The sequence below is a fragment of the Dendropsophus ebraccatus genome, chromosome 8, assembly GCF_027789765.1.
Source record: "Dendropsophus ebraccatus isolate aDenEbr1 chromosome 8, aDenEbr1.pat, whole genome shotgun sequence".
Taxonomy (NCBI): domain Eukaryota; kingdom Metazoa; phylum Chordata; class Amphibia; order Anura; family Hylidae; genus Dendropsophus; species Dendropsophus ebraccatus.
Window position 1 is genome coordinate 64761547 of NC_091461.1, and position 27002 is coordinate 64788548.

Below are 27002 nucleotides of genomic sequence, written 5' to 3' on the forward strand. Positions count from 1 at the left end.
ACCCAGTTCGCTCATCTCTAGTCTTTACCTATTTTTATGTTTGAATTTATTTTGTAAAGTATAAATTTATACTTTATTTTCATACTTATTGGGATTATCGCATAAGGGAAAACCAAATTCTACATTTGAAAAATAAAAAAAAATAAAAGTTCAGGTGAATGGGACAGTGATAAAATGTCATATGTGAACATAACACTCAGCTTCATGCACACTAGTGTCCAAATAGGACCCTTACACTGGGTCCACATATAGTACATGTGCCAGCATTTGCCATGCAGACATGCCACATGGCACATGTACACATGTACTATATGTGGACCCAGTGTAAGGGTCCTATTACATGGAGAGATTTTTAACGATTAACAACTAACGATAAACCATCGCAAATGAGATTGTTTATCGTTAACCTGAAATCGTTCACCATATAACACAGAACGATTTTTGTTAGTTATGATCATTATTGCGATCATTACTATGATCCTTTATTTTCATCTGATCCCAGCAAAACAACAATGTGCAATTACACTGAACGATAATTGAACAAATGCAGAATTTGAATGATCGAATGGGAAATTACAGAGAACGATTAGTGAACGATTAACGATAATTTTAGGTTCAGATTTAAATCAACGACATACAAACAATTTTTCAATCTTTGCCTGCAATTACACAGAACGATTATTGTTTAAACAAACAATATAATGATTTTTCACACAATAATCGTCCCGTGTAATAGGGCCCTAAGGCCCTAGTCACACATCCATTTCAGTTTTTATAATCAGGAAATCCTGACTTGGAGGCTTCGTGAAGCCATCAGGATTTCCTGACAGTAATCAGTATTTACGTTCAGAAAACCATCAGGAGTGCCTTCAGGATTTCCCGATGTGCACCAGAATTTCCTGAGCTCCCTTAGACATCTATGGGGGCATTTGTTCTGGAAATTCTGATGAAAATAGGACAGGTTCTATAATTTCCTGACATCTTTTCCTGAACGGACACCATTCAGGGAAAATCCTGAAGGGTGTCAGTGGTGAGTGCAACCCTATGAGGAATTCCTGATAAGAAAAACGGACAGAATCTCCTAAAGTGTGAAGGGGGCCTAAGAAATTCCATAAAAGAATCTAAGTGTAAAATAGTTTTACAGTATTGTATAGGTGTTTTTTTTTTTTTAATTAAATCAAACTGAAAAAAGTTGGATTAAAAAGATCATTGTTCTGTTGCTCACATCCGACATTACCTATAATAAATATTCTTTGCTTCAGCAATATATTTCTATTTTCATTCCTTATCTGAGGTTTCTTATTCTTTGTTACTAATAGAAAAGTACACAATAAAAAAATGTTAGTATTCTATTCTTGCGTTGCTTTTTATAGCTGAAGGTTAGCGTGTTTATAGAACAGACTTTGAAGATGACTGTCAGACATGTAAATAAAATGGAGAATACAAGAGCATTATAAGTGGAGGTGCTAGTATGTCTGCTTGTATTGTGCAGTCAGTGTATACGGAGATAAGGTCACATTACATACATTATAATTCCATTAGTTACTGGTTATCCTGGGGCAGATGGTGGTGACAGCTTCATTTACCTACAAGGCCATGGCTTCTGCCCCACGACCTCCCTGGGGAGCAGCATACAATAATACTTGGATCCAGGCTTTAGACATGGCCAATGAGAAACCATGTTGGGAAAGCAAGCGCATCTGATTTAATGACCCATGGCTCATGGCAGATGAAGAGCTGAACTGGATTTCACTGTAGAATGCTTTTGGATCATGCAGCGCTCTAGCAATTGGAGGGAGGCTCGTTACTACGGCAACAGCTATTAGTTCTAAAAGTATTGACTGTTGTTATGGTAACAGAGGTCCCATTTTCACTGGCCCTAAGCAGATTGAGTTGCTGATTTAACAAACTAGAAAGCAGTCTCTATTCTCGGCCATGGCATTTATTTGCTTTGTATTGGTCAAGTCATTTATTTCACATGACAAACTCATTTAGTTTTTGGATTGTCAGATAACGTCGACTTTTTTCTTTTCATCGAATCGGCTTAAATCTTAAAACAATAAAACAAAAAATGTTGTTTTGTATTATGTAACTGCACTGAAATACAATCTTCTAGTAGAACTGTGGAATATTTCACATTATGCATGTATATTGATGGAAATTTGAAATGATATTTTTGGTTTGAATTTAGCTCAGGGCTGCATAAGGACCAATACACATATCGAAGTTTAGTGTCATTTACAGACATCCAAACTCTTCTGACTGCTGTAAGGTCACTCGTCTGTGTTTCTGAAATAGCCAAAAATATAAATGAGTAAGCCTTTAAAGTCTAAAGCATATATACAATAAAATCATGCACTGATTTTGCCCCACATAAAAAGTTATTGGTTTAGAGGATCTTCAGTTTATTTAGTAAAGGCCCTATTACATGAAGCAATTATCGGCCGTATTTGGCCGATACCGACTGCTGACCTCATAGGTCAGCGCTTGTTTGCTTCTCTGAATCGTCCCCTTGTAATAGGGGCTTTAGTTCCCTTTGCTTATGTAACCCCAACAATACTCCACAATCTAATCTGTTTATCTCAGACAGAATGTTTCGGATCAAACCAAATTCAAACCTAGCATCATACTTCTGCAACACACCCTGGACCATTTACTGTCGTTTTATCTGATTTCCAGAGGTCCATGAACAAAACTCTGAAATAGGAATTTTATTAAACTTTTTTGTAACTTGAGGGACGCAGTTTCCAGCGTTATATTTATGAGTAATCAGTAACACCTACAATCAGGATTATCGCTGAGGAAGCTTGAGTAAAACCTTGGAGTAGAGGTGGAGGCCAGGTAGCTGGAATCATTTATACTTACCAAGGTACCACCAAGGTGGTATCCTTATAATTTGTTTCGTATTTATAATTTTTAATGTATTTATTGGGGAGTTTTGGAAATCCAGCAAGCACTGTGCACTTTCACAAGTCCACCACCAGAGGGCCAAACTATATGTATGTTGTATGTATTGACTGATAAACCTTATACGTATTTTTGGTGATTTTGTATCCCATGCCTCACTGGCCTTCTGCCTCCATGGTCTGTGTTTTAATGGGTGTTATCTTATGCAATGATAAAGGAGATATTTATGCAATATGCTGCTGTTTGGCATAATACTGATTGTAGATGGTACATGTTAATTTAGTAGTATATTCCAAAATACATTTTTGTATTCATGGTGTACTGAATATACCCCTGTGGTGTAGGTATTTATTTGGTAGGTAGTTATTATAAAGCAGCCATCAGTCTACAAGTGCAAGTGACACGACAGAGAGCTGATTATTACCTTGTTTGCCACGGCTTGTGGCACGTACTTCCTAGGTTACACATCCCGTCGGTTAAGGAACACTAGCGTGGATTTCAGATGCTCAATTCAGCTTAGGCATCTTATATGGTTAATGCCAAACTTGGTAGTATTGCAGTGTGAGTGTTAGATGTATGCGATGCTTCTCAGATAGGTAATTATCTCTTTTTAACAACTTATTAGCTGCTCCGGTTGTTGATTACACCTTTTGGGTGACACATCAATAATGGATGACATGCTAAATAGCTACTAAGTGCTAGAAAGCTGTAATACTCTTATCACTGTGGAGTTGTTACAAGTAATAGTCTCACAAATCCACAGTCTTAAAGAAATAATTACTTTCAGTTCTGTAGGTGCCACTCAGTTTGCTTTTGTAAAATTAAGGGTCTCTCAGGGGTACCGTTTCTGCTTGCTGGAAAGGGAATGGAAAAATGGGTCCAAATGGATTCCATTGATCTTCATGTCCTGCAGGAAGTGGTGTTTTCTTTTCAGTCTGACACAGTGCTCTCTGCTGCCAACTCTGTCTGTAGCAGGAACTGTCCAGAGCAGGAGAGGTTTTCTATGGGGATTTACTACTACCCTGGACAGTTCCTGACACAGACAGAGGTGGCAGCAGGGAGCACTGTTAGACTGAAAAGAATACACAATTTCCTGCAGGACATAAAGCAGCTGATAAGTATGGAAGAGTTAATAATTTTTAAATATAATTAAATTACAAATCTATATAACTTTCTGAAACTGATTGATTTGAAAGAAAAAGATTTTCGCCAAAGTACCCATTTAAAATAAACCATTAATGGCTGGAGAGTATTCTCCCTGTCATTCTTTGTACCCACAATTTCTTATCCTACTGTTTGCTCAGGTAATACCAGAGTACTCACCCTAAAAGGGCAACCCCTGCCCAATCTATCTCTTCGTGCAACACTCCTAATGCCCTACAGTACCTTCCCAATGCTTTCCTCTATGATAATCAATAGATTCATCAATGGATAGTTAGCATGCATAAATAGAAGTCAAATAGTCAATAGAAATAAAAGTCAAACATCAAAAAGGTTCTGAAAAAAGTAAGCAAAGTATGGCCCAGTAATGAGGACAGGGGCCATCTGTTTATGCATCTCACCCATCATCCCCTGAAGAAGCCATTCATTATCGTAGAGGAATGAGAAGGTATTGAGAAAGTATTAGGGTTTGCACAAAGGGGGACTGATCAGGGCAGTGGTTGCTGTTACTCGGGTGAATGCACTGGTGGTAGTCCCTGAGCGAGCAGGATTAGAAGAACATCTGGTAACGGGGAGAGTACTCTCCAGCCATCATGTCGCCCCCTTTGTGCATTCTAACATCTGTACACAAGTGTAAAGGGTAAATTTTGCGTTTTTCATACCTTATTTCATATCATACGTCATGGTGTTTGTTTTAGTTAAGTGTCCTTTTATCAACGGCAGATTGTATTAAGTGGGCGTGGCATCGCAGCATTAGCACTACTTAGCCCCGCCCACAACGGCACCGTTGGCCCTGCCACCTTGACGCCCATTGGTTGGCCAATGTAAAGGGGGTGGGGTCTAGACCTTTCGTCCAGCCTGTTCCAATGGCCGGTGAAGGGGCGGGGCCAACTGTGGCATTGAGGGCGGGGCTAAGTGGCGCTAATGCCGCGAGGCCCCGCCCACTTAACACAATCTGCAGTTGATAAAAGATGACTTTTTACTTGAACAAGCACCATGACATATGATATGAAATAAGGTATGAAAAACGCTACATTTACCCATTACACCTTTGTAGAGATGTCAGAATGCAAAAAGGAGGTGACAGTGTCACTTTAAGCTTTTCCCACCCATACACCAAGTATCAGCAAATATCTTTCCTGCATCCAGAGATTGAGATGATACTATACCTTTGGCTGAAATTTAACTGTTTCTGTTTGTGAACTTACCAGTTTACTTCTGCCTACCAAATGTTTGTAATGATCATGTAATCCTAGGTGATTTCAGGTGTATCCTGCATGATGGCTGGAGCCTGTGGTGCCAGACACTCCATGCCTGCAGGCTTTTGCGACGTGACTAGTACTGATCACATGGGGTAATTGCTACACATGTGGTACAGTATTAGTTACCAGCCACTTATGTAATTGCAGTGTTTATCTGCTAAAGATTACATGCACATTACATCTGTCTGTATCTGCTGGAGCCTAGTCCCCTGTTTAAAAGTGTATTCAAAAAGAGCCATAATACCAGTCAAAGTAACAGGTATTATGACTATTAAAGCCCCCTAGATATACTTATTATTGAACATGGTTAAGCCAAGTGTATCCTTTCCTTACAGGCAGATGTTTACTAGGTTATGATTCCATCTTATGAGTTGTTTTGCACTCATATTACTTTAATGTGTACATTTTTCAAAGTATATATCTGTTAGTTTTTTTTTTTTTTTTTAAATGGATTCTACATTGTTGTTAGGAAAGAAAGTGGAATCCCTCCAGTCTGGTGCAAAGATGCATCCCACGCTGGGCTGTCAGCTTCCTAAGGCAACCGTACAATGGCCGGCAATCAGGCTTTTGCTTTCTTATAGCTCCACAAACCCATCACTGTGGCACTAAAGTGTCTACTACAAGTTTTAACCCTCAGACAGTTTTAGTGTTGGAGCCAAACTAAGATAGGCAGCTTATGTTAATCACTAATAACAATATTAGAACTTAGAACTTGTTGTTGAGGCATTCACTGTTGGGATCTGTATGAAGATGTTTGAACTATGACATTCGTATAGCACCTGTACCATTTACAGTACCACAAGATCTATGGTGACTGGAATGACCCTTTAATCTGTTATTAAATTGTTTTAGGCCGTTGTGTTACAGACATCTAATAATGTGAATGTTACGTAAAATAGGATGTTACTGCAGTTTGTATAACTTGTACAAGCAATGTTTTTGTATGCTGAAGATTCTTACCGAGATATTCTTTTTCTCCACAGTGCGTCTCCATGACAGTATTTCAGAAGAAGGTTTTCACTATCTTGTTTTCGACCTGTAAGTACTTATTTAAAAGAATCTTTTCTTGTCTCAGTAGTCATTTCTACTTAGTTTAGTGTGTTAAATAAGAGGGGCATTTGTCAAGAAACGTAAGATATATAAGGATGTTACCTGAGAGTCCCATGGCCGATGCAAGAAATGTACTGCCCCAGTGTTGTACAGTACAGGTTAATCTAAGCCTTGACCCAGATATGTGTATTACTATCATAAAGCAACCCCCTTTTTCATGTTCAGCAAAAGCCACACTCCTTCTCCCATCCATATTTCTAATGGGAAACATAATGTTTGTTTGTCTGCTGGGAAATGTTAAGGGCCCCTCCTGGGTAGTTAATGCCTACACTGAGTCACCATGTCTGTTATCAGCCAGTTTGCAGTTCCTGAGCATTGCTCTTAACACAGTGCCAGTTGACCCTTCATGGCTTGCTCTTGTAGACGGGTAACGCTCTGCTGCAGGCTTCCCTTAGGCTTTTTGCTCTGCTGTTGGCTGTTTGATTATATTTATTTATTATTTTTTTCCACCCATTTCTCAACTGCCTTTTTTTTTTTTAATCTCTCAGGGTCACAGGCGGAGAGCTGTTTGAAGATATTGTAGCCAGAGAATATTACAGTGAAGCAGATGCTAGGTGAGGATAAATCCGTCACATTCTGAAGGCATGGGAACAATTTCTCAATCGTTTCCATTGTTCCTACCTTTCAAGGGAAAACCTCTGGCCTCAGAGACATGCCTTTGGAAAATAACCACTCTCTTCTCATTGTTACTACGTTTGTGTATGTGTAGCAGTGACATAAACAATCCTTTGAGGAATGAGAGCCAACGGAAAGTCTGCATGCACGTAGCCTGCTATGACTATGAGCCATTTTTGTTTCATACAGTGAAATATAAAAACCTTACAAGACACAAAAGCTAATCACGTATACCACTTTATTAAATAATAATCACACGTGGCTTTAACCCCTTAGTGACCGCCGATACGGCTTTTTACGGCGGTCACTAAGGGTCCTTATTCGATCGCCGCTATTAACGTTATAGCGGCGGCCGTCGGTAAAGGAGATTACCGGTGCTGCCGCCGCTTTTCATCTCCCCCCGCCGTGAATCTACGGCGGGGGGAGATGAAATAAGTGTCCCCCAGACCTCAGATCAGCCCCCCCTAGTAGGGCGATCACTAACCCCCCTCCCCCGGCGGCCATCATTTTCAAGATGGCCGCCGCCATCGCTGTGAACCGACTAATGTCGGTTCACAGCGATGGAAAAGTTAAAATGAATGAAAGCCCCATGCTCTCCGACACCGGAGGTAGCGGAGAGCATGGGGCAGTCATCGGGGACCCCCCTGTTGGGTCCCGGTACAAGCGATCAGCGGTATATACTATATACCGCTGATCGCTTGTACCATGTGCATCCAGGCACTTTTTATCCCCTGTCACCATGAATGATTGGTGACAGGGGATAAAAAGTGATGTCCCCCCACCCCCCAAGTCGCCCCCCACCCCCCCTGTCACCCCCGTCCCCCAGTCACCCCCGCCTTCCCCATATACTCACCTGCTCCTGGAGCTCCTTCCTCCTCGACGTCCTGGCTGGTTATGAAGTGCGCATGCGCTTCACAACCAGCCAACTCTGAAAATTTAAAGTGACAGAGACCAATTTGGTCTCTGTCACTGAACTATGATTACTGAGATAGAAAATATCACAGTAATCATAGTAATACAGTGAAAATGAATATGTAAAGTACAAAAAGTGACAAACATAAAAAAAAATAAAACACACACTTTTTATTATAGTAATAATTGCAGTTTACTCCCAAATTACCCCTAACCCCTCCCCAGATTACCCGTAACCACCGCACGTTGCCCGTAACCACCGCACGTTGCCCGTAACCACCGCACGTTGCCCGTAACCACCGCACGTTGCCCGTAACCACCGCACGTTGCCCGTAACCACCGCACGTTGCCCGTAACCACCACAAATTGCCAGTGACCCCCTCCCGATTGCCCGTAACCACCCCAAATTACATGTACCCACCCCAGATTACCTATAAGCACTTCAGTTTATCAGTAACAATCCCAGATTGTCTGTAACCCTTCCAGGTTGCACATAACCCCCCAGGTTCCCCGTAATTATGCCAGATTACACGTAACCACCGCGCGTTGCCTCTGACCACGCCACGATGCCTCTGACCACGCCACGATGCCTCTGACCACGCCACAATGCCTCTGACCACCGCACGTCGCCTCTGACCACCGCACGTCGCCTCTGACCACCGCACGTCGCCTCTGACCACCGCACGTCGCCTCTGACCACCGCACGTCGCCTCTGACCACCGCACGTCGCCTCTGACCACCGCACGTCGCCTCTGACCACCGCACGTCGCCTCTGACCACCGCACGTCGCCTCTGACCACCGCACGTCGCCTCTGACCACCGCACGTCGCCTCTGACCACCGCACGTCGCCTCTGACCACCCCAAATTGCCAATGACCCCCTCCAGATTGCGGTGCCCATGCCAGATTACAGGTATCCACCCCAGATTGCCTATAAGAACTTCAGTTTATCCGTAACCACCCCACGTTGCCCGTAACCACCCCACGTTGCCCGTAACCACCCCAGATTGTCAGTAAGCACTGCAGGTTGCCCGTAACCACCCCACGTTGCCCGTAACCACCCCAGATTGTCTGTAAGCACTGCAGGTTGCCCGTAACCACCCCACGTTGCCCGTATCCACCCCAGATTGTCTGTAAGCACTGCAGGTTGCCCGTAACCACCCCACGTTTCCCGTAACCATCCCAGATTGTCTGTAAGCACTGCAGGTTGCCCGTAACCAGCCCACGTTGCCTGTAACCAGCCCACGTTGCCTGTAACCACCACACGTTGCCCGTAACCACCCCTCGTTGCCCGTAACCACCCCTCGTTGCCCGTAACCACCCCACGTTGCCCGTAACCACCCCAGGTTGCCGTAACCACAGCAGGTTGCCCGTAACCACCCCAGATTACCTGTAACCACCTCAGGTTGCCCATAACCACCCCTGGTTGCCCGTAACCACCCCACAATACCTGTAATCTAATTTTTTTTATTTTATTTTAGTAACTGCGCTATTCTAATAACCATTACTAGCTACGGTTTTGCTCCTGTAAATTGGCGCTCCTTCCCTTCTGAGCCCTGCTGTGTGCCCATACAGTGGTTTATGCCCACATATGGGGTACCGTTGTACTCAGGAGAACCTGTGTTACAGATTTTGGGGTACGTTTTCTCTCCTGTTCCTCGTCAAATTGAGAAATTTCAAACTAAACCAACATATTATTGGAAAAATTCGAGTTTTTCATTTTTACTGGCCAATTTTGAATGCTTTCCTCTAATACCTGTGGGGTAAAAATGGTCACCACACCCCAAGATGAATTCTTTGAGGGGTGCACTTTCCAAAATGGGGTGACTTTTGGGGGGAATCTATTCTGCTGACACTACAGGGGCTCTGCAAACGCACCTGGCGCTCAGAAACTTCTTCAGAAAAATCTGCACTGAAAATGCTAATTGGCGCTCCTTCCCTTCTGAGCCCGGCTGTGTGCCCATGCAGTGGTTTATGCCCACATATGGGGTACCGTTCTACTCAGGAGAACCTGCTTTACATATATTGGGGTGACATTTCTCTCCTGTTCCTCCAGAAATTGAGAAATTTCAAACTAAAGGAACATATTATTGGAAAAAATCGAGTTTTTCATTTTTACTGTCTACTTTTGAATACTTTCCTCAAATACCTGTGGGGTCAAAATGCTCACCACACCCCAAAATAAATTCTTTGAGGGGTGCACTTTCTAAAATGGGGTGACTTATTGGGAGATTTTACTCTGCGGACACTACAGGGGCTCTGCAAACGCACCTGGCGCTCGGAAACTTCTTCAGCAAAATCTGCATTGAAAAAGCTAATTGGCGCTCCTTTCCTTCTGAGCCCTCCTGTGTGCCCATGCAGTGGTTTATGCCCACATATGAGGTACCTTTTCACTTAGGAGAACCTGCGTTACAAATTTTGGGGTACTTTTTTCCTCTTGTTCCTCATAAAATTGAGAAATTTCAAACTAAAAGAACATAATATTGGAAAAATTTGAGTTTTTCATTTTTACTGTCTACTTTTGAATACTTTCCTCTAATACCTGTGGGGTCAAAATGGTCACCACACACCAAGATGAATACTTTGAGGGGTGCACTTTCCAAAATGGAGTGACTTATGGCGAGATTTTACTCCGCTGGCACTACAGGGGCACTGCAAACGCACCTGGCGCTCGGAAACTTCTGCAGCAAAATCTGCATTGAAAAAGCTAATTGGCGCTCCTTCCCTTCTGAGCCCTCCTGTGTGCCCATGCAGTGGTTTATGCCCACATATGGGGTACCATTGTACTCAGGAGAACCTGCGTTACAAATTTTGGGGTACTTTTTTCCTCTTGTTCCTCGTGAAATTGAGAAATTTCAAACTAAACGAACATATTATTGGAAGAATTCGAGTTTTTCATTTTTACTGTCTTCTTTTGAATACTTTCCTGTAATACCTGTGGGGTCAAAATGGTCACCACACACCAAGATGAATTCTTTGAGGGGTGTACTTTCCAAAATGGGGTGACTTATGGGGGGTTTTCTCTCTGCTGACACTACAGGGGCACTGCAAACGCACCTGGCGCTCAGAAACTTCTTCAGCAAAATTTGCATTGGAAAAGCTAATTGGCGCTCCCTTCCTTCTGAGCCCTGCTGTGTGCCCATACAGTGGTTTACGCCCACATATGGGGTACCGTTGTACTCAAGAGAACCTGCATTACAAATTTTGGGGTGCTTTTTGTCTCATATTCCTTTTGAAAATGAGAAACTTTAATCTAAACGTATATATTATTGGAAAATTAAAATTTTCCATTTTTTTACTGCCTAATTGTGAATACTTTCCTCCAGCCCCTGTAGGGTTAAAATGCTCATTATACCCCTAGATTAATTCTTTAAGGTGTGTAGTTTCCAAAATGGGGTCACTTATGGGGGTTTTCAGGATACCAGACTTCTAAATCCATTTAAAAAAAGAACTGGTCCCTAAAAAAATCAGTTTCACGAAAATGTGATAATTTGCTGATAAATTTCTAAGCCCCATAACACCCTAAAAAAGTAAAATATGTTTACCAAATGATGCCAGAATAAAGAAGACATATTGGTAATGTGACTTAGTAACTAATTTATGTGCTACGACTTTCTTTTTTTAGAAGCAGAGAATTTCAAAGTTCATAAAATGCAAATTTTTTTAATTTTTCATGATATTTTGATGTTTTTCACAAAAAACACACAAAGTAGTGACCAAATTTTGCCACTAACATAAAGTGCCATATGTCACGAAAAAACAATCTCAGAATCGCTAGCATACATTAAAGCATCACTGAGCTATAAGAGCATAAAGTGAGACAGGTCAGATTTTGAAAAATTAGCCTGGTCATTAAGGCCCAAACTAGCTGCAGCACGAAGGGGTTAAAAGTGACTCACCTCCTCTTGGAGCCCCTTTAAGTATTCAATTAGAGAAATGCCTAAATAGTTATCTCATACGTAAAGAATCCCTCCCCTTCGAAAAAAGTGGTTATTTCCTAATATGCGTTTTAACTTTCTTGTGTAATATCCTTTCATATGAATCCAGTTATAGAGCTTTATTCTATACATTTTATACCATCAGTACATTAGCTCGATATTGAATGTGTCTCGGATATTTCAAAATGTTTCAGTCGATCAAGGTCTCACTGCTTAGCCGCCCCCCCCCCCCCCCAAATCTGGAGAATGAGCTGGGAGAAGCATGTAGTAGCATATTCTATTGGCAGTAATCTCTATTCAGGCAGATTCATCATAAGTCTATGGAGCTGCTGTATTGACAGTGAAGAAGACGCTATTGCACTTTTTCTCCTGATCGGGGGGTGTCTCAGCAGTCCGGTGTCCCATATGATTTTTCAATGACCGGTACGCTTTAAGGATGAGAAAAAAAACCCATTTCAAACAGCTTATTGATAGGGGTGCCATGAGCCAGACCTCCACCACTCTAAGGGCTCGTTCCCACTGAGCAAAAGCAGCTGAATTTCTGCGCTGAATCAGCGCTGAAATTTCAGCCGTTAAAATAGGTGCAGAGCTAATTTCCATTGTGTTGAATGGAAATTCTGCTCTGCAGTTCACACAGTGGAATTTCCGCACTGAACTAATCCGCTTTCCGCCAGAAGAATGAACATGTTCATTCTTCCGCTAGCGGAAGCCTATACAAATCAATGGGGCTCTGATTTTCTGTTTCAGCGCGGATTCAGCGCGGATTACAAGCGTAATACAAGCGGAAATTACTCGCTGAATCAGCGCGGAAATGGGGAAAAGGGGGGGGAGGAGGATTCTAGTATATGTTCTGGTATAGTCTAGTTTACTCACCAAATACTCGCTGAATTTCAGCGCTGAATGCATGCGGATTCAGCGCGGATTCCTCGAGTATTCCGCGCTGAATTTGTCAAGAGCTGATTACGAGCTGAACACTTTCCTAGCAGAATACGCAGGGATTCTGCTTGCATTCTGCTTATATTCTGCTCGGAATTCAGCGTCAGTTGATTTCAGGCGGAAATATTTCCTTGCGTAATCCGCTCCTTTTGCTCTGTGTGAACGTAGCCTTCGGGTATAAACCCACACACCGTATAAGCAGCGTATTTACTGCTGCGATACGCAGCAAATACGCAGCAAACACGCAGCAAATACGCAGCAAAAACGCAGCAGATTAGATCTAAATAACTGAACACAGCATCAAATCTGTACCAACAAATCTGCTGCGTATTTGCTGCGTATTTGTTGCGTATCTGCTGTGTATACGGTGTGTGGGTTTGTACCCTAATACTGTTGGCTTATCAGCAGTATAGGCTGGATGACTCCTTTTAATGGGTTTCTGGTTCAACGTAGAGCTTAATTGCCATAGGCTACGTTCACACAGAGCAAAAGGAGCGGATTACGCAAGGAAATATTTCCGCCTGAAATCAACTGACGCTGAATTCCGAGCAGAATATAAGCAGAATGCAAGCAGAATCCCTGCGTATTCTGCTAGGAAAGTGTTCAGCTCGTAATCAGCTCTTGACAAATTCAGCGCGGAATACTCGAGGAATCCGCGCTGAATCCGCATGCATTCAGCGCTGAAATTCAGCGAGTATTTGGTGAGTAAACTAGACTATACCAGAACATATACTAGAATCCTCCTCCCCCCCCTTTTCCCCATTTCCGCGCTGATTCAGCGAGTAATTTCCGCTTGTATTACGCTTGTATTACGCTTGTATTCCGCGCTGAATCCGCGCTGAATCCGCGCTGAAACAGAAAATCAGAGCCCCATTGATTTGTATAGGCTTCCGCTAGCGGAAGAATGAACATGTTCATTCTTCTGGCGGAAAGCGGATTAGTTCAGTGCGGAAATTCCACTGTGTGAACTGCAGAGCAGAATTTCCATTCAACACAATGGAAATTAGCTCTGCACCTATTTTAACGGCTGAAATTTCAGCGCTGATTCAGCGCAGAAATTCAGCTGCTTTTGCTCAGTGGGAACGAGCCCTAAGTAGGTTTCAGTCTCTTCTCATTTAGGATCTATGTTTGCTATTAGAGTCTTAAAATTTCCTTGTTTCCATCTATTTGCCAAACAGAACAAACCTAGTCAAGCCCTCTAATGCGAGGTGAATACAGTTGTCGGCCCTCTTCTAGGCTGATTCTTTTGACCTACATTAGTATATTATAATGAGCCCTCACTACAGGTTTTAGCTCACAGAGGTTTGTCTAGATTGGTTACAACTGTGTTTTCCATTCAGGCAGTGAGAGGTGTATTGGTCTGTATGGGTTATCAGCCTCAAAATGAAAATATCACTGTCGTCCACTGATGGATGAAACAGGAAAGCCCCTTTAAATACACAGTGTTCAGTACACAGCTCTCGCAGTGGGCTACATCTCATATAAGGATTTGCCTAATCATCTACATTATTACTTTTTCTAAACTGTTGTAAGAAAATACATGGTGCTGTATTCTCCACACGGCTTCACAGCTGCCAATTGTTAATTTGGGGTTTGACTACTGCGGATAATTACAAGTTGCTAATTGTATTCAGAATTTTGGATACAAAAAGGTTCCGTACACTTAAAATAATTGCTATGTCAACACTTATGCAATACGCTTACTTGAAGCATGGAACGTATGGCAATAAAATATCTATTGTTGTGCCCTATTTCAATGTTATGTTTATAATATTGTTGTTTAATTCTAAGGCTTCCATAGAGCTTTTTTTTCCCCATAACAATTTGGTATACAGTACTGAATGAGCCCACAGAGCATCGAATTTGTTTCTGTGGCCATAGAGCCAGGCAGAAGTGCAACTAAAAGTGCACATATTAACTAAACTAATGGTAGTATTAACTAATGGTAATGATCTATAACCAATAAATGTACCACAACTTAGTTTAAGGGTACAAACCCACTTGACGTATTTGCTGCGTGAATCAGTCTTAAAAATAAGCAGGCAAAACGCAGGTTGGCTTTATACAATTGTTCTGCGTTAAAATACGCAATTGCGTATTTTTGAAGCGTGAAGCTACATGCGTTTTTCGCACAGGTTGTTAACAACTGATGCTTTGCTAACAACAAGCTTCACGCTTCAAAAATACGCAATTGCGTATTTTAACGCAGAACAATTGTATAAAGCCAACCTGCGTTTTGCCTGCTTATTTTTAAGACTGATTCACGCAGCAAATACGTCAAGTGGGTTTGTACCCTAAGGGTGTGTTCACACATACAAGATCCGCAGCAGATTTGATGGCGCAGATTTGCTTTGAATCTGCACCATCAAATCTGCTGCAGATAAGGGTGCATTCATACGAACAGGATGCACAGCAGATTTGACGGTGCAGATTTGAAGTTGGAGATTCATAGCAAATAAAATGTGGGCTATCAAATTTGCTGCGGATCCTGTATGTGTGAACGCACCCTAAGGCTGGGTTCACACTACGTATATTTCAGTCAGTATTGTGGTCCTCATATTGCAACCAAAACCAGGAGTGGATTGAAAACACAGAAAGGATCTGTTCACACAATGTTGAAATTGATTGGATGGCCGCCATTTAATGGCAAATATTTGCTGTTATTTTAAAACAACTGCTGTTATATTGAAATAATGGCCGTTATTTACTGTTATATGGTGGCCATCCACTCAGTTTCACCATTGTGTGAACAGATCCTTTCTGTGTTTTTAATCCACTCCTGGTTTTGGTTGCAATATGAGGACCACAATACTGACTGAAATATACGTAGTGTGAACCCAGCCTTAAGCTGTATTTACACAATGTGTGTGTGGCTTGGCCAATAGCCATGTGAAAAATACCGCTTGCATTTTTTTTACCATGAATTTGTACCAAAAACAAAGTGGTATTCTAACACAACACATAGCAGTGTTACATGTCCCTGCTTGGGAATGAGGTCTGATGGGGTAAATAGCTTCTAGGTTATTATTGATTGTTTTGCTTGGTGATCAATACCCACCAAGTTGTGCAGTTGTGAACAGTGATCTGTCGCATATTTCTATTGAATACAGTCCCATAAATCTCTGGGTTGAAGGACTGGTGCGTTTAAGTGTACTTAGGGTAAGAAGCCTACCAGTTATATGTTAACATCTGTACATTGTACTGTGTCCTTGTAAACGTCAAGATACTAACACAAATGTATTCCAAGATACACTGTGGTATATCTGTGGGGCCCCTATTGACTAATAGACTGAACAAAGTCTGCTTTCTACGAATAGTTTACTGCGTATGTTCACCGCATGTCAGCATACTTGCTTGACTGTATCCCGATCTGTACCTCATGCATAGCACAGTTACTACTGAATATAGCCTAATAAGACGGAAGGACATTTTTAGGTGCAGTTCTGTATTTGTGTGATTTTGGGATATGCTGAATCACTGACATATTTCTAAGCTTGCATACATATTGACTTTGCCAATAAAATACCATCTGGAGTTAAAAAGCAAATTGTGCCTTTGGCAGGCAACTTGTTTTGTGTATTGCATTCTGGGTGTAGTTGTGGTGCTTCTTTTACATTCATTTTTTTATTGATTTTAGGTTTCTAAAAATATCCTCCATACATTACTGGTATATGTCTTTCCTAACATTTCTTGCTGTTGCCATACCATTTTTCCACTGTTATTATAAAGATATATTGCTGAAGTGTTTTAATTATATGTTATATTGTAGATTACTACTGGTAAGATGGCAGGAAGTGTGTTCTTATTGTTTATTTCTTCAGATTATACCTGATAACTTGGCCATAAAATAAATAAATAAAGCAATAGTTCCAGGATGCATTTGGTTTCCATCCTCAGCAGTGGTTGTGGTGAACATACTGATGTCACTGCTGCGGCTGCTGCGGGGAAGTGTTGTGCGTGAGAAACTAAATGGTAGGTAGATCACGGTTTGAATTTTTTTTTTTTTTTTTACCTTTTTTGAGCATGTTGGGGAATATTTAGGTAGGTAGCTGCATATTCCTCTATGGCCGCAGAAAAGCATCTCTGCCTGCGTTTAGGTGTAACTGAAGTGTTTTTTTTTTTTTTTTTTTTAGTAAGGAATTCTGACAAAGTTTTGGTAGCAGATCTCTTCTATGTAGTTTGTTTTCAGAGTTACTTCTAGTATCTGAGATGTTTATGGCATATCCACAGAATAAGCCATAAATATAGATAGATTGCAGGCCCTACCTCTAGACCCTGGACCTGTCTGGTCTACTTGCAGCATCCAGAGGTGGTCAGATTGCTAAAATGAGCCGAGCGTTTACGCAACTCCTTTTGACTTTAATGGGAGTTGCATAAACCGCATAGAGAACAGACTGCAACTGGGTGAATTCTGACTTGTGGCATATTCTGAGCAATGTGGCATAGGGTGAGGTTCAATCTCAAAAGTATTTTTTTGTGGGACACTTCCAACAAATAAGTATTTGACATTTTTCTGGTCCCGCTAAATGCCTCTTTCCATTTTAAGAGTGAGTAGGTGCAGTTTAGCTCCAACTCCTATTTATTACAATAAAAAGGCTTCTTGGAGTTTATGGATGATGTTAGGACATTGTAAAAAGTAGAGATCCTTCCTTTAACAGGGGGCTGTTTAGAAAAGAGGAGAAAGGCATATTTGGGGAAGTGGGGGTCTGTTTACCTGTGAGATGTAAATTCTTTCATGTAGGCGTTATCTTTTAACATGTCGGTTTTTCAGAACCTACCCATAATGCAAGGAGAGGTATGATAGAATACACTGGAATACAATGAGAATTGTCATTGTTTTGCAGTTTATATCCCCATGGCTTAGGTGAGTAAAGTGAGTGTATGGGGACCCTAAGGGGGCATTTACTTTTTAATATGGGTCATATGGTTGTTGAATAACTGTGATCCTTAAATGCTTTAATAATTCAGAAATTGGTGTTACATGTTTACTTGAGCTTGCTTTGTCTAATAATGCATTATGTTGAAAAATCATAAATCATTCAGTGGAACAAATCTACAACAATAGGGAAGGAGCGTTTATGTAGGGTTTGATTACTGCAGATGATTGTGAGTTATGAGATAATTGTTATCACAGGTGTATGCACATAAAAAGCTCAGTACAACCCCCAAAATACTAAAGGGTGAAACTGATATCCTATCCTTATGATAGCTTACCAGTATTGATTATCCAGCCTTTTTATTGTATACGCTGAGTTCTACTGCAAAGCACTATAGTTTTTGTTTCAAATGTTCCTGGTCTTGCAGTTGGGTCCCATTCACTTCAATTTGGCACACCCACAGTTAATACCAAGCACAGCTTTTACAAAAAAAAGTATTATTTTAAAGTATGGCTTGTGCAGTACAAACTGGTGTAAAACCCAAGGTAAACCAGGAAGAGGTCACAGAGTTTGGCCAAGAGCTGTGTTCTCTCGAGACAGCAAATTGACAGGAGGAGGGTGACTGTCAAACCTCCACCCATCTAATATTCATGGTTCATCCATTAATTTTATAATTCTTATTGACCCCTTCCAGCATCTTCAACACCGATTTGTAATTGTGCTTTTGAGTAAAGCATTTTCATAAAAGGATAGAGACAAGTCTGGCCACATCATCAGTCCTGTGAGCTGCACATAGTGAATTGTAGCATTTTTAGTATTTCTTTTGCTATTATCCCTCATAATTATTAAATGTCTGTGGACAGAACCTGTGAATTTCAGGGGGACTGGCAAATCATATCTGATGTATGTTGGGATTTCCTCTTTACAGCTTTATGGTAACATCATGTTCTTTCTACCTGTATCACCCACTAGAGGGAGCTCAGTGCATAGGGGATGGTACAGCTCATATTGCATTCAATTATGCATTTGTATGCAGTAAGTTTCCCCATCTAGCAGCAGACAACATATTACAGGGCATCAGTAAGAGGGGAATAGGAGAGCTTACCTGTCCTTTGTTACTGTGCTAAAAACTCTTCCAGTTGTAGATTCAGTCCTGCAGACATTGCAGAGATCAGTCTTTTTTATGCAGCCGCTCTAATGTTTTTATATTGGGATTGTTTGTGCGGTATTCATATATTAGTATTAGGACAGGAAAGCATTGAAATACATGGAGAACGCTGGTCATTGCAATAGCTGATATAGCCTCCATTGTAAATAGAAATTCTGAGTAAAAGGTTGCTGAATCCATCTCAGGACCCTTCAAAGGAGGTTGTGCTGCAAGGATGGGAGAGTGGATTTGTCATTGTTGTCAGACTGCAAGGGTAAGTTAAAGAGGCATTTAGAAGGGTTAGGTAATCTGTTCCCACAGCTAAATAATGATTACACTTCTATTTGGAGAGGACTGCCTGGAAGTCAGGGGATAAGTGAGAAAACAGAATCATTTGCCTTTCTTTGAAATGTGTAGAGTTTGCAGTATTCCTTTTAAAGGGAAATGTGTGAGCTACAAAAGATTGGCACTTTTTTTTTTCATTTCCTGTTAGATCCAGTCCCAAAGGCATAGAGATTCGGAACAGAGAAGTTCTTGTTTCTGCTACAAAGCGTGATTGATATGGTATCCACTGATAGGCTGTGCTTAAGTGACAAGGAAATAGAAAAATAATAGAATTGAGTTCCACTAAGGGAACATTCCCAAAACTAAGTTGCTATGTGTGCCAGCAACAGAGACACTTGGAGACTTTGTCCATTTTTGGGCAAGATGTTGCATGCTAAGCTAGCTTCTCTCACTATACTATATGGGTGGTATTTGGGGATCTCATGCCGGGCCTTTCTGCTATAGAACTCCCCTGGGAAACATTGGTTACTTTATTTCCTAGCCAAAATCTCTTGCAAATGTAGAAATGTATAAGAGTTTTAGGAGACAGGTTTAGATTGCTGCATAGTTTTTAGGACTATCAAGGTACAGCTTCTGTTTTTTTTAGCTTACAGCGTATTGAAAATAAAGCAAATATTCAGCTTTTACCCAGGCAGTTTTATTCTTTTCACTTTTTTTTTTCTTTCTGTATCCACATTGATCGGGTTTTGGTCCTTTGAAACCAAGCTGTTTCAAGATGCATGTTGCTGATACTATACTGTAGTTATAGCCACAGTGCCTCTCAGTCAATGCTTTGTCACTGGCAGCTGTCAGGGGACAGTAAGTGACTGGTGCATTAGAACATTGAATGTGCAGGTTTTATACTTAATATGACTACAAAATTAACAGTTACTAGGATATAGTCATTTTTTGGAACAGTTCCATGGTGTAACTAGCATTTCAAACACACTGTGTAGTATCTCTATCAGAGAAATATGCTGCTTCTTTGCATTTACAAGGCTTTGACGCCTTTCCCTCCAGATTCAGCATATTGAAGACAGGTTTTCATCTGCAATGAGATCAAGTTACGCTGCCTATACAAGCTTATGGAGATGGGACGGGAAGAAGGGGGGGTGAGTGAGATGGAAACGAAATGGAGAGACACAGACCTGAAACCTGCAGGCTTATTGTTTCAGAGGAAGGCTTAAGGCCCTATTACACCAAGCGATTATCGGCCATATTTGTTGTAATAGCTAGTCTTTCAACATGTTGAATAAAAACTACAAACTCCTATGGGTCACCCAGACTGTTCCCGCAGCTCTGCCCACTCTCTGTCATTGTGTGTAATAGCTCCGACAGTGAGCTGGGAATGAGGAGCAAGCGAGCACTGATCTGACAGGTCGGCGCTCACTTCCTCCTCAGCATCAGCCTGTGTAATAGGACCTTTACACTGTCCAATACTATGTGCCACAGCTGAGGGTTTTTCAAAGAGAAGCCAAATAAGGTGCAGGGATGGAGTCTGTGGATGGTAATCAAGGCAGACAGGATGTAGCAGGCCCGCTCAGCCATTTAACGGTGTCTCACCTCTGACACTGAATGGCCTAGGGGGCCAGCTTCTTCACATCTCAGAACCTGGAAGCAGCCGCACATCTGGGACCGGAGCAGCAGAGTATGGATTCGTATTTGGGTCACAATCCATTCTGCAAAAAAAAGGGGCAAACCATAGCTCAGCCCGTATTTGCTGCAAAAATCATCTATTTTGAATGAAGTGGTCTGTGCAGCCAGGTCAGCGGCTCCGAATGTGTGAATGTGGGACATAACATATTCAGTAAATCTGAAAATAGGGACCGCGCTCTGTGTGTGATCACATATCACAGGATACATTACATAGCAGGCCTCGCACATGTTTACAGTCTTCTGCCACATATTTCATTGGAAACAAGCATATACATCTGCCTAAAGACATTAAAATGTCATATGAATCTTATTTTCCTCAGTGGAATGTGCCGCTTCCATTTGGCCGCATACCTCTGTCCAGTTCCCAGACCCTATCTAAGGACACACAGGGCCCGTATTGTGCTTGGTGCACTTACAAATGCTGGCAGCTGTCCCTGAGAGCGGGCAGGACAGCACAGCACAGGAAGCTGCAGTCACCAGCACAGGTGGTCAGAGACTGCCAGGGAATCATTATGGTCTGCTTATAACCCCATGCCTTATATTAGTGTCATGCTTAGGGGAAGGCTTGTAGGGTCAGTCTATTTACTTCAGTACCACCGAAACAGCAGGGATCGGTCTGAATTGAGCAGCCCTATACATTGCTGCTTAGAGAAGTAAATTAGAGCTGGTCATTTCTAAGTGCAAATAATATAATAAATCTCACAAGTCTCCACGACTGGATACAAGTCCAAAGACTATTATGAACCAAAGTGTCAAGGTGAAAGTGAGCACCGCTGCCTATCTGAAGACCTGGGGATTCCAGAGACCACACTTTCAGCTCCGTCACATCACAATGTAACTAAACGCTTGTATGTTTCTTTGTTTTAACCTCGGCAGAGATTTATAGGAATATTTCAACTATGCAGCAGAGGAATATGAGCCGAGCAGAATGTATCTGATCTTCCTCTAAAAGGCTGTTGCTCCGGTTGCCAAGCAACACATTTTCAAGAACCCTGCCATAGTGCGTGTTCACACAAACCCTTTATGTTCCCAAAGGCAACACAGAGATGAAGTTTGCAGATGTGCGGGAGCGGAGGATTCCGACTCAAACATTACAGCTTAGAGGGAGATTAGCGGATTGTGTCAGGTTCTCAGGAAGGGAAGACATTTGGAAATGGTTGTATATGTACAGTGTTTGATGGATACACTTATATCAGACACAGAGAGGTTGAAGATTTTCTGTGTCTTCTCATGCAGTTACTGTAAAAGCCTGTGGATGTAGGTACAGTGCCTTAGCCCCTCGAATTGTCTCAGCCATCTCATCATGTACAACCACATATATCAGAGCCTAGGCAGCAGTCTTGTCTAGTGCCCGCTGCCCCTGTGTGTTTGGCTTTTGCTTTTAGTTCATTTAAAGGCTATGGACACATCAAAAGGTTTTTATTAAATATTTTGCTTACTTTTGCTTGTTAGCTGTATTTTTTTCTCTATACTTTTACAGAACCTATATTCTTCGCTACAGTCTGCCTTGTATCCTTTTTTTTCTCCCTTTCTTTTGCTTGTGTGAGCCATTGTATAAGGATTACCCTTCTCTGTACACACTCTTAGCAGGTGTGTAACACACCTCCCTCCCTGCTTCGATGTCTAACACTAAGGCCCCTTTCTTACATGATCCGTAGTTGTGTACAGTGTAGTACCTATTGATGTCAACTGACCCTTTATTTAACACATCTATAGTGAAAAGGGTCTTGGTCTGTGCTGCAAAAATACCAGGGCATTACCTATTCTGTATGAATGGGTATGTGCCAATGTGAACGAACGGCTAAGGATGCACATTTACAGTGATGTCCTTAGTTAAGGCTCCATAGCTGCTGACAGCTCTACGGATGTGTGAATGTGGTCTAAGAGTACAAAAAGTCCATCTGATGGATTTATCTTTTTATAAATATCAGCTATATGAGCGCGGGTAAGAATGTGTATATACCATTTATATCTGTGTTTTTTTTTTTTGGTTTTTTTTACTGCTTATAAGGGATTAGATATCAGAATCCTGAGACAAAGCAGAGATTCTCCCTGATGCAAATGTAGATCTCTGCAGAGATGTCTTATTACATAATGACGGCATACAGCAGGACCTGATCAAAGAAGTAGCATCAACCACTATTTGCTCTAACACATGGCGTCATAGGACGTGATCATGTGGATAGGACGGTCTTGCTGCAGTAACCATGTGTTTGTCTGGGTGTCTACATTTATGCAGAAGGCAATGAGCAAAATATTCACCACCCGAAAGAGAGAAAATCAAAGGAAAATTCTGCACAATAGTTATACAAGAGTGAACATTTGATAGCTTGTGCAGATAAAGACCAATCATATTATACTGTATATATAGGACAGGATTGGAAATGAATGTGTGATTGTTCCTGTGCATCATATACAGGTTAAACTAATATGAACTGTGACATTTTAGGGAAAATTCTCTTTCTTTTGGATCTTTATGAGTAACTAATCTCCTGTGTTTTCTCTGCATAGCCACTGTATTCACCAGATTCTGGAGAGCGTCAACCACATTCACCAACATGATATTGTGCACAGGGATCTTAAGGTAACCTGATCATTATCTAATTTGTGTTCATCCTGCAAAAGATCTTCTTAAGGTGTCTACTAATGTTCTAAAATCCTTATGTCCAGGAACCCAAAGTGATTGAATAGGCTATAACTACGCCCATCCAGTTGCATTATCAAATATATACTGTGACTGCATTGTATAGATTGCCTTGCATTATTTGAGAATTTGTCTTATTCCTGTCATTTATTTGCAGTGTAGACTTGCTCTCAGTTCACAACTATCTTCTCTTCTCCTTGCCTGCTTCCTTCCTTCCTTCCTTCCTTCCTTTTTCTTCTTTCTTGTCCACACTGTTTCCTTCTTCTTTAGCAGAGTTTTTTTCCTTCACTGCAGCATTACCACCTTCTTACACGTAAGCTCTTACACATAAGCCTCTTGGGCTAATCATATGTCAGACAAGACACTAGATTGTCAGGTATTGGAGGATAATTGCATCTGCAGTGCTGCATCAGAATGCTATGATCGCCACCTAGTGATTGCTAGAATCATTACAAGCCAATGATAGTTTTTTAATCCATTAATGTACAGTATATTGTACCATGTTGCCCAATACCACTAACGTAAATTAATCACCATGTTTTAAGTTTGATCTGTTTTTTTTTTTTTATCTTCTCTGTAGCCTGAAAATCTGTTGTTGGCTAGCAAATGCAAGGGTGCTGCTGTGAAACTGGCAGATTTTGGTCTTGCTATTGAAGTTCAGGGAGACCAGCAAGCATGGTTTGGTATGTAAAAGATCGTTTTGTTTTCTCCTCAGCTCTTTTCTAAATTTTCAAGCATCTGTTCAGCTTCTTGCAAACAATGGTGACCTAAACGTGCATTTTCTCTCTCTCTCTTTGAAGGGTATTTTCTTTTCAATTTTTTTTATTTTTTATTTCCCCTAAAGAGATTTTTAAGTTTAGAAAATCTCTATTAATATGCCATGTTAGGGAATTCTGAGTTGATAGTTGGGGTCTGCTGTTCAGGATTCTCCCTTGCTCAGAATGTGGAGTGATACTTGTTCTGCATTACACATAGCATTGATCTGACTGGGTACTGTCATGCTTATGGAGGCGCTGCAGTGAAACCGAACGTTTACTGCTAGGTTTCCACAAAGATTACAGATAATTATTGCGGGTCACAGCAACAACATACTGTTAACAGGTGACTCTTCTTACAAGATAACCCATTTAATGTCCCTATATAGTTATTTTAGTTTTGGACAGGGGCTCCTTTGCTCACATAATCACCATATTTTCTGTCTTACAGGCTTTGCTGGTACACCAGGTTACCTCTCCCCAGAGGTGTTAAGAAAAGACCCTTATGGAAAACCAGTTGACATATGGGCTTGTGGTAAGAATCCTCCCAATTGCTATCTTTGTGGCTATTGATGATCACTAGAAATCGGTTAGAACATGTTTGTGGTGGCCGTAGGGCTTGCCAGTGCTATGAAAGAATCTATTGGAAAGTTCTATAGCCAATGTATAGTAGTAAGCTTCCCAAGACACAATGCTATTTGAATAGCTATATCTGTGTGTTTTAGCTATAAAGCTCAATTTCAAGACTTTGTAAGGTATGGAAACCATTGAAGCCTGAAAAAAAATGTGTGACCAGCTTTTTTCCCCCCGTTTTCCCTTTAGGGGTAATTCTGTATATATTACTAGTGGGTTATCCTCCATTCTGGGATGAAGATCAACACAAGCTTTACCAACAGATCAAAGCTGGAGCATATGATGTAAGTAGGAATATAAAGACTCTCCTGTTCTAAATTTTATTGTTCTTCTGTTGATTTATTGTTTTTTCTGTAAAGGAAGTTCTTTTTTTTGTCTTTTATTTAAATAAAGCACATTATCCATTGATTTGTGTAGCCTAACCCACTGTTTACTTGTATACTAATATTGGAGCATGCATGGGTTCACAAGCAGCTGCTTATGGGTATGTTTACACATGGCAGATACACTGCTAATTTTCTCTCTGGATTTAATAGTGGAAAATCTGCAATATCACACTACCACAACAAGTATTATGTTCTAGGTTTTCCACTGTAGAATAAGGTTAAAATCACATATTGAAGATTTTACTGTAGATCTGCAGGCAGCCAAAACAAAAAACACTTGACCCAGCACTTCAGTAAAAAGAAAAAAACTATATTAGAAATCCATATAAAATCCAGTCAACACACCGACATGCTATTCACTACAAGGAATCTCTAGGCATGTATAAAGCGCATGCATGCTTTTGGTTACTGATGTGCAGGTAGTTCACAGCACAATCTGCAACATGTTTTTGACTTCCCCATTACAGTCAACAGGGCGAAATCTGCAACATAAAAGGATATGCTGTGAATTTAAAATCCAAACCACTGATCAGTTTTCATGTGAAATTTTTATGTAGTGTGTAGATATATGAAAATCTTACCTAACCAGTGTGTAGGAGAATGTTGGTTCTATTCCTTTATGTAATGGGAATGGAATTAGTGTGCTTTTACTAGATTTCACTGAAGCTTTGTATAAAAAAAATGTAAGCCCTGAGCTATGTCTATAATTATCCGGAGACCAGTGTTTGCCTTCCGTTCTATTTTATTACCACATAGTGATATTCTTGTATTGATTATTATGTCCATATTTGTTGCTTTGTAACAAATATGGGTATGAAAGCTGGAGGAGGGCTAACAATCAGTTCAGTTCTGTCCTTATAGAATACATTGTTATCAACAAATCTACTCTGATCCTAAGGCTTGTTTTCTTCTATTTCCTGTTTTTAGTTCCCTTCACCTGAGTGGGACACAGTCACCCCTGAAGCTAAGAATTTAATCAATCAGATGTTAACAATAAATCCTGCAAAACGTATCACAGCAGATCAGGCCTTGAAGCATCCGTGGGTCTGCGTAAGTTGTTCTCTACTTGCAAGCTATAACCGACTGAGCTTGTTTTATACCTATGAACAAAGATCAGAAATGTTCATAGACTTTACTAATAGTAATAATAATGCACTTTTTTTGTTATATTTTTATTCCTTTATATTTTAGTAATAGCTGAGAGTGCACATGTAGCTCAGTATAGCTAAAGAGCATGCTGACCATCCGAGAATGTGGGGTTGGAGCTCCTCTCTACCTTACTGTCAGATCGACTAGTTATAAAACTAAGAAGGTGTTATTGCTGGACAACTCCTTAAGTGTCATCATGCTTCTAAATATTTTATCAAGGCAGTGTATCATAAAATCATGAAAGATGGCAGAACAAATCTGTCTCTCATGTATTAGCTGTCTGTCGTACTTAGTTCTACATGTATCACTCAGGTAATTTATTCTTTTTTTTTTTTTTTTTTTCTTCTATTTTAGCAACGATCAACAGTTGCCTCTATGATGCACAGACAAGAGACAGTGGAATGTTTGAGGAAGTTCAATGCCCGGAGAAAGCTTAAAGTAAGTTTCATCACAACTATTCTGATACAATACAAATTGTAGAACACTACAGTAGTTGTGTTAACATGATTCACAACTGCTCACATATAGGTCTTTAGTAGTGTCCAACTTCAGAAAATATACATGTGTCTCAGTACTGGGCCAAGGAAGCGG

At 40.9% G+C, this 27002-nt stretch overlaps 1 protein-coding gene across 13 annotated transcripts in view; it reads left to right on the plus strand.

Annotated features, from left to right (window-relative positions):
* Nucleotides 1-27002, plus strand: part of CAMK2G (calcium/calmodulin dependent protein kinase II gamma) — a 198501-nt gene that overhangs the window by 121152 nt on the left and 50347 nt on the right. For all 13 annotated transcript variants that reach the window (XM_069980597.1, XM_069980584.1, XM_069980586.1 and 10 more), the window contains exons 4-11: nt 6314-6368; nt 6929-6994; nt 23356-23428; nt 24069-24171; nt 24695-24778; nt 25066-25160; nt 26190-26312; nt 26766-26849. In XM_069980597.1, coding sequence (XP_069836698.1) covers nt 6314-6368; nt 6929-6994; nt 23356-23428; nt 24069-24171; nt 24695-24778; nt 25066-25160; nt 26190-26312; nt 26766-26849 — 683 coding nt within the window. The remainder of the gene's footprint in view (nt 1-6313; nt 6369-6928; nt 6995-23355; nt 23429-24068; nt 24172-24694; nt 24779-25065; nt 25161-26189; nt 26313-26765; nt 26850-27002) is intronic.